General features: G+C 37.9%; 1 protein-coding gene across 1 annotated transcript in view; it reads right to left on the bottom strand.

Annotated features, from left to right (window-relative positions):
- Positions 1-11402: 11402 nt before the first annotated feature.
- CLCA1 (chloride channel accessory 1) overlaps positions 11403-15801 on the bottom strand; it is a 31235-nt gene continuing 26836 nt past the window's right edge. The window contains exons 13-14 of the mRNA XM_049616877.1: positions 13118-13357; positions 11403-12265 (exon numbers count right to left, since the gene is read on the bottom strand). Coding sequence (XP_049472834.1) covers positions 11877-12265; positions 13118-13357 — 629 coding nt within the window. The 3' untranslated portion in view covers positions 11403-11876. The remainder of the gene's footprint in view (positions 12266-13117; positions 13358-15801) is intronic.

Here is a 15801-nt window from a genome sequence, read left to right on the forward strand (position 1 = left end):
ACTGGAAGAGCAGGGACCATGCGGTCCCAGCTTCCAGCATGGTACCTGCCATACGGTATAAATTGTGCTTGGATGGATAAATGAATTCAAGTCAGCAAATATGTCAGATGCTAGATGGTGCTAGACTCGGACCAGTAGGTGAGAATCAAAAATTAGGAAATAGGTTCTGTGTATAAAGGTTACAATGAACGGTTTATTCAATTCAAAAAAGAGGATTGAGATAAATTATTTTCTGAAATATTAATTGTATTGTTTGAGTGTGTTAGGCATACTCTTTGGCTGCATGTGACAACTCAAATAAAACCAACTCAAATAAGTTAGTCATATATTTTTATATATGGAAGGATACTAGGCACATTGTGCTGCAAAGGTGAGGTTGTCACCTAGAGTTCAGGTTCTGTGGGAACTGGGGAAACTAGGGATGCGAATGTAGCCAGGTTTTTGCCCATCTCTTGGTCTATTGGCCTCATAACCCCATAGCAACTTACCCCTTTCAGCAGGGAAAATGTACAGAGACTAGTCCTGAGCCTCACAATACATAGCTTTGCTGCCAGAGAGACACTGATCATCTTCCCTAGTTCTGGTTCAAAAAGCCCTAGAGAAGAGTTCTGATAAGTTTGTTATGACAAGTACTTACCCTGAGCAAATCAACAATAGCAAGGAGAGCAGGGTCAGATAGCAATGATATGAGAAGAGGGGCATTCTCAATCCTTGCCACTCGAAGTGAGGTCCTCTGGTATCATTAGAAATGAAGAATCTTGGGCTCTGAATCTACTGAACCATAATCTGCATTTTAGCTAGCTCCCTAACTGATTACTTAAATTTGAGAAACACAGGACACATTGACTGGGAATAACTGCTCTCTATTTCTTTTGAGGTTGGGAATAGTAGCACTGGTTTTAAGTTGTAGGAGATGTTTCAAGGACATGCCTGCAAGATCATCCTGAGTATTTTCACATAAAATACAGTATTTTGAAAAGTTTTGGAATTTTCTTTTGAAGCAAATTTTACAGAGAAATATTATTCACTATTTTTTCTGGTACAGTTTGTCATATTTGTAAAGAAATAGACATTTCAACTTCCTTTACTGTCCCATTGTTTTTATAGTAAACTTACCTACTCTTATTGCATAGCCCAAAGACTAATTATTGGCTCCTGGAAATCCCCATTTCTATACCAGTGACCTGGTTTCTCCTTGGGCCCCACTCTTATTATGTTTTTGCCAGATGGTCCTAATTAAACAGTTGGACATTGACCATGATAACTCCTAGAGTGGCCCTATGGTGGTATCAACACACTTTCTGAGCTTGTATAACAGTAACCTATGTCAACCAGTCAACAAATATGAGACTCTGGGTCCTCAGTACTCAGGGCTGTGTCTAGTGATGTAGAGGCTCCTTCTGGAAGGAATAAAATGGAAGAATTCATTTGTACATCAAGCTAATAACAGGTTGTTGAATTTACCAATCTTCTAGAGCATTCTAGATGAGGTCTAAAGACTAAAGAAATAGATATCATTGAGCTTGGTTGAATTATTATATGACCTGAAATCTCATTGGCCTGGATTATTCCACTGGTACAGTAATTTTAAGGAATGTGGCTGGTTCTGTCTATGTGAAATCATTTCTTTTTCATTTTTCTGAAAGATAATGTTCCAAAGCAGCAACTCTCCATTTGATTTATATTGAAACTAGAGTAGCCAAGAGCCCTCTCCATTTGGTTCAAAGATTTACTGAAAGGCAACTGATTTTTTTTTTTTTTTTTTTTTTTTTTTTTGCTCAGGAAGTAAGTCCCTGAGAGAACTTGGTTGGAATCAGCCCAACTTCAGATTAAGGACAATACAGGACTAATATTTGTAAAGTGCAAAATGCAATGCAAATTAAGGAACCAGTATATAATTAGTTTTGCTGGCAAAATTTTCAATCCAGATCAGATTCTGAAACTATCTGGGGGATGATTTCCTAAAGTCTGGAATGGTGTCAGGTGAAAACACCCTAGTTGGCAGATGCTTTAGGCTGTGGTATAGGCAGTGCCAGCCAATCTGCTATTTCTTCTTATTATTTGCAGAGTATATGATAGCCTTGATTGTCTGTAATCGATCAGGAATAAATAATGTCACTGAAATTTCCAGATAACTGAAACCTAATCCATAGAGTTTGAAACTTAATTTTAACTGTTTTCATGCCTATCTTTCTAAAAGAGAATATATTATGTAGGATGTACTGATGATAGCTTAGGTGATGTAATGGGACCTGAGTGAATGCATGTGGCAAAAGTCTTTATGAATGCCCTCCCGTAGACACCAGGTTCATATAGTCTAAGTCTTTATCCAAAGAGTCAGATTTTATTGAGGCACACACATATTTTCACAGAGGTAAGTGCCATATTTTCAATTATTTGTAGTGATCAATATCAAATAAATGCATATGGTAATCAGTGATGGGGCAATGGAGTGGAGAAATCTCATTTACTTGGCATCTTCTCTGAGTGTTTCTTGGACTTGCCTCTCTGTGGCATCCTCTATTTAATGTTAGAATTACTTCAGCTGCAAACCTGGGGTCATCATGCTCCAAATCAACCTTGGGATTGATTTGTTCTACAAATGTTCTGGGAAGTTTGCTAATCTCTGTGGAGGTGTGTGGTGTCCTGTGTATCTTTAACATGCAACAGGGGCCCCCGAAGGCAGAGATGTTGTCCTGTGCTGCAGAGCTGTAAGTTCTCCATTTTCCTCATTTCTGGCTCTGTTCTGTCTTCCCAGTGCTCATTCTTTGTTGCCACTTTGAATTTCTGGCATCACTCTTCTGATTTTTGTTTCTCAATATGCTTTGGCTTTTGTACTATGTAGATTGTTTCCTTTTTATGTGTAAAATCTTTGTTGTGATTATAAATAATATTTATTATATAAATTGGAAAACATTACAAGGTTTCAAGAAGGAAATTTTAATTACCTATTATTTTATATATACATACACTTTTTTTCTTAAACTATTAAGACTATACTGTGCATTCAATTTTGTAAACATTTTTAAACTGGGCATATTAGGGGCACCTGGGTGGCTCAGTCAGTTAAGCAGCCGACTTCGGCTCAGGTCATGATCTCACAGCTAGTGGGTTCAAGCCCCGCGTCAGGCTCTGTGCTGACAGGTCAGAGCCTGGAGCCTGCTTCAGATTCTGTGTCTCCCTCTCTGCCCCTTCCCCACTCATGGTCTGTCTCTCTCTCCTTCAAAAATAAATAAATATTAACAAAATAAAAAAAACAACAACTGTATATATTATAAACATTCTACCAAAAGACTTTCTTGGAATGAGGATGAAGTTGATGATGGAGGTGATAACTAATACTGACTTAGTGATTCTTCTGTGCCAGACCCTGTTCTAACTACTCTACTTGTATTCGTTCAATTAATCTCCACATCAATCCTATGATAAGATTATTATTCCTACATTTCAGATAGAGAAGCTGTAGTACAGAGACATAAGTAACTTACCCAGTATTCCATAAGTGAATGGTTATATATTTTAAAGCATTTTTTATGTCAGTAAATTCTTTCATAAATCCCACTTGAAGTGATTGAGTAGAATTCCACCACATGAATAGCTCATACTTTACTATTATTGTTAGACATTGCAATTGTTTCCAGTTTGGGTATCATTCAGATAATGCTTCTATGAACATCTTTGTTGGCAATTTTAGTTCTTTCCTCATGATATATATCTGGACATAAACTGATGTTTCAAAGGGGTGAAGATATTTATGGCCCTTGGCGTTGCCAGTTGCTTTCTAGGAAAATAGTGCCCATTTATAGTTCATGAGGTGGTACATGAGAGTAAACACCTCATTGTACTTTATAAGCATTAACATTTAAAGATATCTTTGTTAGTTTGAAAAGTACGAATAGTGCTCCATATATGCTTTTAATTTAGTAGTATGGATTTTGTTGTTACCAATCAATGGGATTGCTCATAGCACACAGAAAACTAGGACTAGAAGATACCCTTATTCCCATTGAGGAAATTGAATGAACCAATCCATCCTAGTACTTAGGATCTTTGTTGTTCTTGGTTACCTTTGTCACAGCTTATTATTCAGAACTGCTAGTTCACTATCAGATATGCACATTTGGTACATGAGTTCCTACAAATATCCAGTGAAACATAGAAACAGTTCAAAGTACTGGACAACTAGGTTATGTTATATTAGCAAATTTGATCCACATACTGTCCAGTGTTAAAACAGAAAAACAAAACAAGCAAGCCAGGCAATGATCTCTGTACTTTAAGTTATTAGCAAATTTGATTGGCAGTCAATTCTAAGTTTTTTTAAATGTTTATTCATTTCTGAAAGACAGAGAGACAGAGCACAAGCAGGGGTGGGGTGGAGAGAGAGGGGGACACAGAATCCGAAGCAGGCTCCAGGTTCTGAGCTGTGATTGACAGTCAATTTTAAAGTTAATAGTTATGTTGAGAACAGTTTCTTGTAACAGTTTTGTGAGTCTGCAGGGGTTTCCCCTTATTTCCTGGTTCCTGGATATGTTGTAAGTGTAGATAAGGAAGGTACATAAAACATTGAATTAAATATAAAATGTTTCCTGTTTATGGAGCATTGGCTATAGGATTAAAAAGTTAGGTCTATAAAGGGAACATTTAAAAATTATTTTCTGAAAAGTAAAATGCATGAAAAACTGGTTAATGTGTGGTTTTAGTTATGTCAGATAAACTAAAATGCTGTTAAAGTTCCTTGTACTATTATTCTAGGAATATTTACTCATCTTGTCTGGGTCAGTTGCTTTAGTTCCAACTGTCTTCAATAATATAGGGACAGATCTATGAAAATAGAAAGATGATTCAAAGGAATAGAACTGCCTGAGTTCTAAATGGTGACTTTGTCACTAACTAGCTGTGTGAACTTACTGAATTTGCTGGACTACTCTTTGCCTCTGCTTCCTCATTTATAAAATGTGGATAATAATATTACCAACCTCGTAAAGTTTCTGTGAAGAAAAATGAGATAATAGAGCAGAAGCTCTTAGAGCAGTATCTGGCACATAGTAAGTGCTAAATAAATGTTTGCTATCCTCATTATTACTATAAATAATAAGTATTCTTGTTTTTTTTTTTGTGTGTGTATTCTAATTATTACTAGAAGGAAAGTCACTTGCCTCCTCTCTCTTCATCAAGCTAATGTTTTATGCTTAGCAATAGTGTAATTGCAACTATGTTGCTGAAGCCAGCCTGCCAATGAATCAGCCTGGAAGTTCTTGGCTATGGGGAAAAGAACTCTGTGAAGATATGAGGCTTTACAGTGTTGATCCAGTTCACACAACTAAGCTTCTGTTTCATGAGGAACTATGGTAAACTGATTAAAGAGGTTGGTCTCTAGATTTCAACTAACTCTGCTTAAATACTACTTGTCACTTATCAGTTGTTGCAGGAAACTTACTTAATTCTGAGCCTTAGTTGCCCATCTATATAGCCTTTTGATATGACATTTCTTCCCTTTAGAGGACCTTGCTCTGGCTCTTTGATGGCTGTGTCTCTCTCAGGTCTGGCATCACAGGCAAGATCTGTGTAGTCACATATCAGGGCCCTCTACTCAGAAAGGTCCTGTGCTTGGTTTAATGCTTTGCTGTAGTTGTCTTGAAATCCTTATTAATTTTGTCTTTGAGCTTATGTTTTGTAAGTGAAATCTGCTGGGACAATGGTTCATGCATTTAAGTAGAGGAAATACATGCACTATGTGTATCCAACATTCCTTGCCACCCAATTTGCATAAAGCACTCACGATGTCTCGTAAGCATAGAACTTGGCTGGACCCACAATGCATTGGAGTTCAGTGAGACTCAAAGTGAGTACCAGGTGAGCATGTTACGTCTGCAATTGAGTAGGTGGTGCCCTGACAGTCCTGAGAGTCTGTACTTTCAGTTCAATCCAGAACTTTTCTTTGAACACAGAAAGAAGGCAATGATATTCTAAGAAACATAAACAACCAAGAAATTGTATTGTATTTTTTTCTTATTCTTGTTACTTCCCTTTATTAGCCAACTACTTATGTTGAAAATGGTGAGATAGAAGGAAAGGGAAAAATAGGGTAACCGTAGTTCCTTTTTCTTTTTGTCCTGCTTACTCACAGGTAAGCGAAAGGTGGAGAACATATATATAACAAGATGTGAAATAAAAACTGACTTGAGTCAGTTTTGTTCAGTGTTTTCACTGTTCCGGCAAGAATGAAATATACATGCATGTACAAGCTACAAAATACAAATTGTGTGTTCCACATACAAGTTAAGTGTTCTTACATTTGCATTTAGACCTCGCATTGTACAATATGAAAATGAATAGTAAAATTCATATATGTACTTTCAAATAGTGGTTTATCTTTACTTGGAATAACTTTAAATAACAAAAATATCACAGAAAGCTGAGAAAGACTATGGAAGAAAGGAAAAAGCTTTATATTTTAGGAACTTTTTAAAAGTTTATTTATTTATTTTGAGAGAGTGTGTGCGTTCACATGTATGCACAGAGCAGAGAGAAAGAAAGAGAGAGAGAATCCCAAGCAGGCTCCACACTGACAGCATGGGCTGATGTGGAGCTTGACCTCACAAACTGGGAGATCATGGCCTAAGCCAAAATAAAAAATTGGGCGCTTAAGTGACTGAGTCACCCAGGTGCCCCTTAGTAGCTTTAATAACATTATTTTTTACTGCTGCTTGAACAAGGGGTATTGCATTTTCATGTTGTACTGAGTCCCCATAATTATGAAACTGGCCTGTCCTCTTTTTCTGGGGTAAAGAGTCCAGAGGGCCAAGGAATTATACCCATCCAGTGAATGACCCCCCTTCCCCACTTCTAAAACATGCTACTCATGCCTGAAACCTGAAATTCTCTGATTAGTTAATGGCCCTCCTTTCATGGTCTTTATGGCCCAGAACTGACTTGGGTGCAAGGATCAGTTCTCCCTAGGGCAGAGATTGCATCAAAGGTGTGTGCACTTCCAGGCTAAAGAGACGGATAAAGAGCAGCTATTGATATTGTGCATGGGCTTAAAGAGGCCATACCCGTGAATGTGAGGTCCCTCAGGGTGAGGACTGGAGTTGGGAAGAGTAGGAAAAAAAAGGGTTGCTTCATGGCCCATCTGTTCCTGGGCTGCCATGTTCCAGGATGACATTGTGAGGGTCCAAGAATGTTAACTCTGAATCTGGGTTTTGAAGTCATAATGAAGGTATATTTGTTAAGATAGGGGATAAACACATTTTTTTATAGCTTGTTAGCCCAATTTGTAATATTTGCATATTTAGACATATTTTAGGTGGGTCCTCAGTTTGTGCTTAATATTAGGTCAGGACCTGGATGTGAATATGCAAAACACTTAGTGCCTGACACTTAGTAAAATCCTAATAAATTATGGTTGTTATCAATATTAGGTAATATACCAAATGATGATGGGGATAATGTAATGCCTTCCCTCTTCTTGGCCATGGCCTTGAAACCCTATCATCTCTCCCTCCATCAGCGCTTCTTCCTCACCCCCTAAGCCAGTGGGGGTGATGGTGGTAATGCTAGTACTCTGCTTTCCAACCCCCAAATACTAAATGAAACCTTCCTCTAAATAGCCTGATTGTCTGGCTCCTCAAAGTATTGCTCTGGGTCCCATAGCTATGCCCTATGAGTAGGACTAACTACAGTCCTATGCCCGCTGGAATCACGCATGAGCTTGCTATGGCCACTAACAGTATAGATTGTGCTATACATTCTGCAGCTCTTCACATGTGTTTTGGTTTTTTCTTTTTCTAATGGATTTGAAATTATTTTTGAAATTTAGGAAAAACTTATCTCTAGTAATAATTGAATAGGCTAAGAAGATCGATTTAACATTTTCCCCTTTTCATATTGAGTGCCAAGAACTGGGTTAAATAGATTTTCTAAATTACAATAACTATGTTTTGCTTAGGCTTTCTAATTCAATGAATTTCCTGTCCTCATTATTTGGTTCTTACCTGGATTTTCATCTTTGACTATTTTGGTGAAATTTTACCGTAAGCTTCCTTGAACACTGTTTTATAGATTTGTCTTCTCTTTCTTAGTTTTAATCAATCCCTCAATGTTGAAAATGCTTGGACAGCATGTTCTTTGGAAAGGTTTTGGCATTTGCTCAAAAGTCTGAAGCCTTGTAGAATTATTTGAGAGCATGTAGAATTAATTCACTGAGGCCACACGTCAGGTAGTTTTTTTTAAGTATAATTTTAAAAACATAGTGCTTATATTCTTGTCCTTATTCTTTTGCTGATCTTGATATCACCAAGTAATTCATTGAGTAAATGAGAAGAATTTGATCCCCAGAGTCACTCCAGATTGCGTGTGGCAGTAGAGTTTGCCCAACATGAAAGATGGAATAATACTTGTAGAAATGAAAGTTTGATTAGGATTATTATGCTTATCTTTCTCTTGGTTTTCCCTCCTTATTTTATGCTTCTAGCCAGACATTATGAAAGTAGAAGTATCACTTCCTTTGGCAGATACCACACCACATGTGGACTGGCTACCACATCATGGGTTCTTAAAATAGATGCTTCCCCTGCCCCCATAGCAACTACATATTGTGCATTGTTAATTTCCCACTTGCTTGTTTATTGCCAGCTGCCTATAAACTCCTTGAGAGCAGAAACCCCACCTGGTTTGTTCACTGGTTGTATCCTTGGCATTTAATGCAGTGCTAGGGACATAATGTAGATACTTAAAAAAAATATTTGTTGAATGGGTAAATGAATGCCTCAAGCACACAGACAGTATTTTTAATGCAAAGCTAGAGATTTTCCAGGCAGGTGTGATAACAAGATAAGTAGAAGTAGATGAGGGAATTGAAGGGGTTGTCAAGGAAGGACTTGAAGTGACACACCATATAGGGGCTGTACAGCAAAGGAGATAATGGGCTGGGTAAAAAGAGGCAGTCAAGTAATGAGAGAGCATCATGAAATTGCAGAGACAGTTTAGGAGGATAGGAAGTGAGGAAGAGGGTTAAGAGCTTGTCCCAGAATAGGCTATTGTATTTTAAGATTTCATAGGTGGGGTTGTTCTATGCAATTATTAGGTCCAGATTGGACCTTAGAAGTATTAGGTCACACCACATGGAATTGCCAATCATTTTTTAATTTATAAAAAGGCACTTTCATGATTCAGACTAACAATTTGTTAAAGTTTAGTGGAGATCAGGTGAAGATCAAGGAATTTTGAGGTTAAGATATTGATTGACTCATTCATATAGATTATGATATCAGACAGAGAGATTTTAGGAGGCAAGGGGAAGAAAGATTGTTACCCAGGCACCTGTCTTGGGATTGGTAGGTGACAGTGAAGGAACAGAAATGGATGAAGGCTTTAAAAAACAACAACAACAAAAAAAAACATGAGACCAGAGGAGTAATGGCCTAGTTTGGAAGTTGCAAAGGGAGCTTAGAGAATACTTCTCCCCACCCATCCCTAGTTCTTGGGTACTGGGAGAAGTCTCTTCTAGAAGAAAGGGAGTCTTCCAAGAAGAGTTCAAGCTCAGTTAAGTAACAAAGGCGGAGAAAGCATTCACAAAGGAAGCAGAATGAAGCTGTGGCTCTACATGAAAAAAAATCTATGTAGGACACAGGCCTTTATTTGAAAGTTCTATGTTACCAGTGTCTTGGATATATTCACCAGATTTACCCACTCACTTAAGTGGCCTAGGAGAAACTAAAAACACTAAGGTCATTTTGGGGTAATGATGGCATAAGGCAAAATTTTGGTACATTTTACCACGTATGACTCCAGATCTATTTTGCAACAAGCTTCCCTACATTCCCAGAGTACATAAGCATGTTTTCCTTTGCTCTTCTCTACTTTCTGCCTTATTTACATGCTGGCATTTACCTCCTTTCCTTAAGTAACATTATATATCCCTATGAAGTTCCCTTCTATATTCCACAGTATATTCCATTGAGTTTGTCCAAATGGGAAATTAAAATCTCAGTGAGTGACTTAGACATTTTCCAAGCTAAACCCTTGGTAGCCATGTTCCATGAGGCTGCGTTGAAGACTTCAGACCCACTTTCTCACATGGGGCAGGTGAGTGGCCCTCTGGTCAGGCACGTGTCCCAGTTTGGTTTTATAACTGTTCAAAGAAACCTTCGAATTGACCTTCTGTCCATTTGCTTGGCAGAGTACCTGAAAGTGCCCTTAATCAACAGTACTGAACTCTAGGACATTGGTGTGCCTCTAGCCTCAGAACGCTCTGCCATTCAATTACTATAACAAACTTGCATATAAGAACAATTTGGCATAGAAAATGGCCTAAAGGACATACAATCCATGTCTCCGAAATTTATCTTTGGAGCAAACTCAAGAGCTACTTGCTAGATTTGGGTTGTTTGGGTCAATGTAGAGTTGTCTTTCCTAAACAATGCTGGGGTATCACTCTATTGTAACACCACAGTGAAGTGTGATCACAGTGCAGGATGTTGTGACCAACACTATATTAAACTTGTTGCAATTATCATATGGATGCTGCTGAGGGCACAGCCCTTAATATCACGGTACCCTAATTTATTAAGCATCCATTGATGAAACTTCACATGGCTCCTCCTGAGCCTCTGGTGTGTTTTCCATTGTAGACTCTGTTAATTTTGTTACTCTGCAGGGCTCCTTTGTTCTGCCTGCTTGGAGGTTCAAAATGAAATGTGTGATCTGATTGTATCGATTGTGTAGAATGTTATATTAGGTGTTGGATGTACTGAACCTTCTACTTGTTTTTATTATATACTTATTTCACTTCATTTAAAAATTTCCTTAATCTTTCTATTATGTTTATTGAATGTGTCTCTGAAGTGCCTGAAATCCTATTTTGAAAGAAGGAAGATCTATATAGAAATAAATTTGGGGCCTTCAGTCAGAGAGCCACCCACATCTTGAACTCGTCATGCTAATGAACTGAGAACTTGAAATACCTTTTACAAGGATACTTCCCCTTGAAGGCCCTGGAATTTGTGATTAGTTGTATGGCGGCTGCCATACTGCTAAGTTTATTTGGCTCCTTTTCCTTTTCCTCTCCTTTTCCTTTCATCTGTCATAACTTTCCCGACTTTATCCAGTTCTTCACGTGGTCCTCAAAGTCCCTCTTCTGAAGTGTAGCTCTGATGATATCTGCCTCTTCATTAAAAACAAATCCTCAGATATTTTTTATTGCTTACAGGAAAGAGGCCAACTCATTTGTTTGTACTCAGGACTTAGAATGGGCCTAGAATATAATAGGCAGCTGATGAACATTTGTTGAATGAATTATATTACATAAGATAATGCATATAAGCCATTAGTAGAGCATTTGGTACAAAGCATACACAGTATAATTCATTTCTCAATCACTTTCCCTTCATATCAGGCTTGAACCCACTTTTCCCACTTCACGTCCCACCGCTGTGGCTTTAAGCATCACTGACTTGTAATTTCATGCACATAACATACATTTCTATGCCTGTGGAGATTTCATCATTCTACTATTTCTTTCTACAATGCAATCTCTTCCTGAAATGCATCCTTTCCAAAATTTAGGGAAAAGAATACACATTCCTGGTAATGTTGGTACTAACCTAGTTGGCCATTTCTGGCATCTTTCACATGAAATTACATGTTCTTCTTAATTGGAAAAGCTCCTTAAAATGAACTAAAACATACTTTCATTAATAAATGCCTGAGCAATGATAAAACTTTTGGATTTGAACGGATAGTTTTTATTCATGCATAGCCAGTTGTTTAACATTTTATTTCATTATGTCGCCCTCTACAGGAAAGTTTAAAATACATTTTGGAAAATTTTATAATCAAAGAAAGGATGGATGATTTATTCATTTCATGAAAACTCAGCCCAAGGCTACTGACAGCTGCAATTCTCCTAGCCACTTCCACATAATTTTTAAAATGTGAAGGCCAGGAATGGTGCTGTTGACATTAATTTCAGGACAAGGAAGAGAAGGACTAGGTATCTCTGGAGGAATCTCGGGGGGGATAAACAAAGACACTCGTGCAATGTTAGAGATTTCTGACTTCAGGTTGGCCTTATCAACAGCCTGAACAGCAATGAAGAGATCTGTGCCATTTTCAAAAGTGATGTTTTCTGGTGTAAACACAAAGACTTCCTCAGAGTTGGCCTCCTTCGGGATGAGATCAGATGTGTTCACTTGAATAGAATCATTGAACTTGTCTCTCAGATCAAGAATATTTGCACTTATTCTAATGATATACTTGTGAGCTGAAAAGAAAAAAAGTTTGTGGCATGTGATTCTCAAGTTGTAAAGAAGTTTAAAAGTCTATTAGGAACTATATCACCATCCCCTATGTTCCAATGAATAAATGTAATTGATGGTCCATATTTATAAGTATTAATATACTTTTTACATTCTCGTTTGTGTATCTTGACAGAGTGATAAATATAAAACTGGATCAGGCATGACCTAAAGCCTTGGTCCGTATTTCTGTGCATGCTGCATGCACCTGACTGAGAAAGGAAGTTTTAAAATTACTGCTTATTGCTTTATTACTTATAGAGGAGATTTTGGTAGTGGTGGTTCTCAGACTTTAATGTGCATACAGAACACCCAGGGATCTTAAAATGCAGATTATGGTTCAGTAGGTCTGGTTGGGGGCTGGGGTTCTACATTTCTAACAAGATTCATGTGATGCCCATGCTGCAATCCAAAGACTACACGCTGCAGCAAAAATCTAGTAGGTTTCTTCCAAAGGCCAGTTCTGTTCCTTAGTAATCTATGCTCCACTCCCAATCCTTTCCAGGAGTTGTTTCTAAAAATGGGGTTTATTAAAGGACAGCTTGGCAATATTTCAAAAACAAAACAAAACAAAAAACAAAACCCTAAGGATTGCCTGTTACTGGTTGAAGCCTTTTAAAACTTAAAGTACGCCAGTTTTTTCGGTTCCAAACCAATCATATTTAAAAATCCTAACCTTTCATTTCAGAGGACATTCAAGAGCCCTCTTGCCTTCTGCCTTCCACATGCATCACAACACACCCGCCTGCCTCACCTTCTTTTGCACCCCTGCGTGGCTGCTAAACTCCTTTACAGGGTGCATACCACATTCTGCTTACCTCTTCCATGATCATAATCGTCTCCAGGAGCTGTCCAAGTCAGATTAATAAATTTGTACCCGTGGATTTTTGCCTTAAGGTCAGTGATTTGGCAAGGTGGGAAGAGATCAGGTATGGGAGCCTGTGGGACACCAGAGGCCACAAATGAACCTCCTGAGGATGTTCTGCTGAAACACACTTGCTTGCTTTGAGGATCATTCTTATTAATTTCCGGTCTGGGTGGATTCCATTTTACTTCACCTGCATTATATTACATTATGTTATGTTATGTTACATTACATTGTAAGCATTGTATGACTATACTTCCTTCTCTTTGGTTATCAGAATGCCCTCTTGCTACTCTCCTCTTTGCCTTGTTTCCTCCCATACACAAAATTAATTTTAACTATTTGGTATAAAGATCCCAAATCAGGTTGCATCTGGGGAAAAAAAACAGAGAATCAGACATTTTCAGGAATAACAATTCTCATAATTTATTTTCATGACATTTGTCCTGGAATTGTTTCTCTTCCCATCTCTTTGTCTATCCTGATTTTACTCTTCCTCAGTCAGTTTAAATCCTACCTCTGTTTTAAGATTTTAATAAATCTCTTGCACCTAGGTAATACTGTTGTTTTTATTATTTTTCCTATTTATTTGGTAATCATCTGGACTATCAAGAATTGCCTTGATTATTTCTTCTATACATTTTTCTTTTCTCCATGTTCATGTTTTATCTTCCTTATTAGATTGCAGATTCTCATGAACTGTTTTATGTTGGGGTTCTAAAACGTTATGCTTTTGGAAGACTTCTTATTTTCTCATTGAATGCATGGGAAATTAGTGCCTGAAGCAATCTCAATTTTTGTCACATTGTTGTTGAAAGGTTTTATAAAAGTAATCCTGGAATTCAACAAATACCCTGCCCTGCTCAGTCAGTAGGGTTCTCAGACTGTCTTTTCAATAAAAATATTCCATAATACCCTAACATGGCATTAGTCAGAATTTACTCTCTTATAAACTCTACTTCCTTAGTCCTTAAAATTTTTGTCTGTAGAGACAGATTGATTTTCATACCCATCAATCTCGTCTTGGGCAAAGATGAACTGTATACGATAGCAAGTTCAGAGTTAGTATTCAATTTAACAATAGAGACTATCTCTCTTGGTATTAAGATTCATCAAAGGATAGAGGGAAAAACACTGACTTTCCAATGCCAATCCAGGTCCTGCCACAGTTAGTTCTATCACAGTTAGACCAATAGTCTCCCTAGCCTCTGTTTCTCCATCTATAGAATGGAATAATTAGGAGAAAGTAATGTCCTAATGTGAGTAAAACACTGAGCATGAGGCTAGATATAGCCACCACACCGATCTCCCCTTGCCTTCTTCCCCTAACTCAGAAAGACGAACAAATGAAAATAAACTCAGGTGAAATATATAAAAGAGCTTTGGAAGCAATAGTGTCTTTTAAAGTGTTTTTTTTTTTTTCTTTTCTGTGATCGCCTTTGCATCAGATACCACATGTCCTAGAATCCTCCTTTTACTGAGCACACACCCAACCAAGTAAAGAGGACAGTGGGAAGCTACTCGGAGGAGCTGTTCTTATAATACACCAGCACCAACACACTCTGCCCAAGACAGAGTAGAAATTGATGGAAAACAGGTCCTGGAACCCATGAGGACTAGTCTTGGTCCCAGTTCCAGCTCTAGTCTAGAGGATGTGTTTATTACCAAAGGTGGTATAGGAATGTCTGTTTCTTGGTACATAATTTCCCCGCATGCTTGCATGTGGGCTCTGTGTGCTGGTTGGTTGTAGATTCATCTACTAGTCTCCCTGGTCTCAGCAAGAGAAAGGAGACAGTGGACTTGAGATACTGATATATATAATAAGCCCTAAATTTCCTTATTCTATGGAAAGGCCAATATCAGTGGAAAGACCTTCATTAAAAAATATTTAAAAATGGGGCGCCTGGGTGGCTTAGTTGGTTGAGCATCCCACTTCAGCTTAGGTCATGATCTCAGGGTTTGTGAATTCGAGCCCTGCGTCGGGCTCTGTGCTGACAGCTCAGAGCCTGGACCCTGCTTCAGATACTGTGTCTCCTCCTCTCTCTGCCCCTCCCATGCTCATGCTCTATCTCTCTCTGTCTCTTAATAATAAATAAATGTTAAAAAATTAAAAACAAATGTTTTAAAATTTATTAAAAATAATAGCAAACATTTATTGAACATTACTATTTACCAGCAACAGCTTATTAGATGTATTTCCTTGTTTGTTCCTCACAGCCACCACATGAGGTGGTTACCATTATTATTCCTATTTTACAAGTGAGGAAAATGAAGCACAAAGAGATTAACTAAAATACTTTATTTGCTAGAGGGCTCTAATATGAACCCAGGCAGTTGAAAGCTACTTTCAATCTATTGGTTTTCAAGTGGAGGTTATTTTGCCTCTTAGAGGACAGTGGATGATGTCTGGAGACATTTTTGATTGCCATGACTGTGGGGGTTGCTTCTGATAACTAGTGAGTAGAGGGCAGAAATGCTAGTAAACATCCTACAATGCAAATGACAGCCCTCACAACAAAGAATTATGTGTCCCAAAATGTCAGTAGTTTTAATACTGAGAAACCCTGAAATTAAATTACACCATTCTCCTCACAGGCTTAATGGTTTTCTCTTGATCTCAAGCCTTTTACTCACGTC

Source organism: Panthera uncia, assembly GCF_023721935.1.
Source record: "Panthera uncia isolate 11264 chromosome C1 unlocalized genomic scaffold, Puncia_PCG_1.0 HiC_scaffold_4, whole genome shotgun sequence".
In the NCBI taxonomy this organism is placed as follows: domain Eukaryota; kingdom Metazoa; phylum Chordata; class Mammalia; order Carnivora; family Felidae; genus Panthera; species Panthera uncia.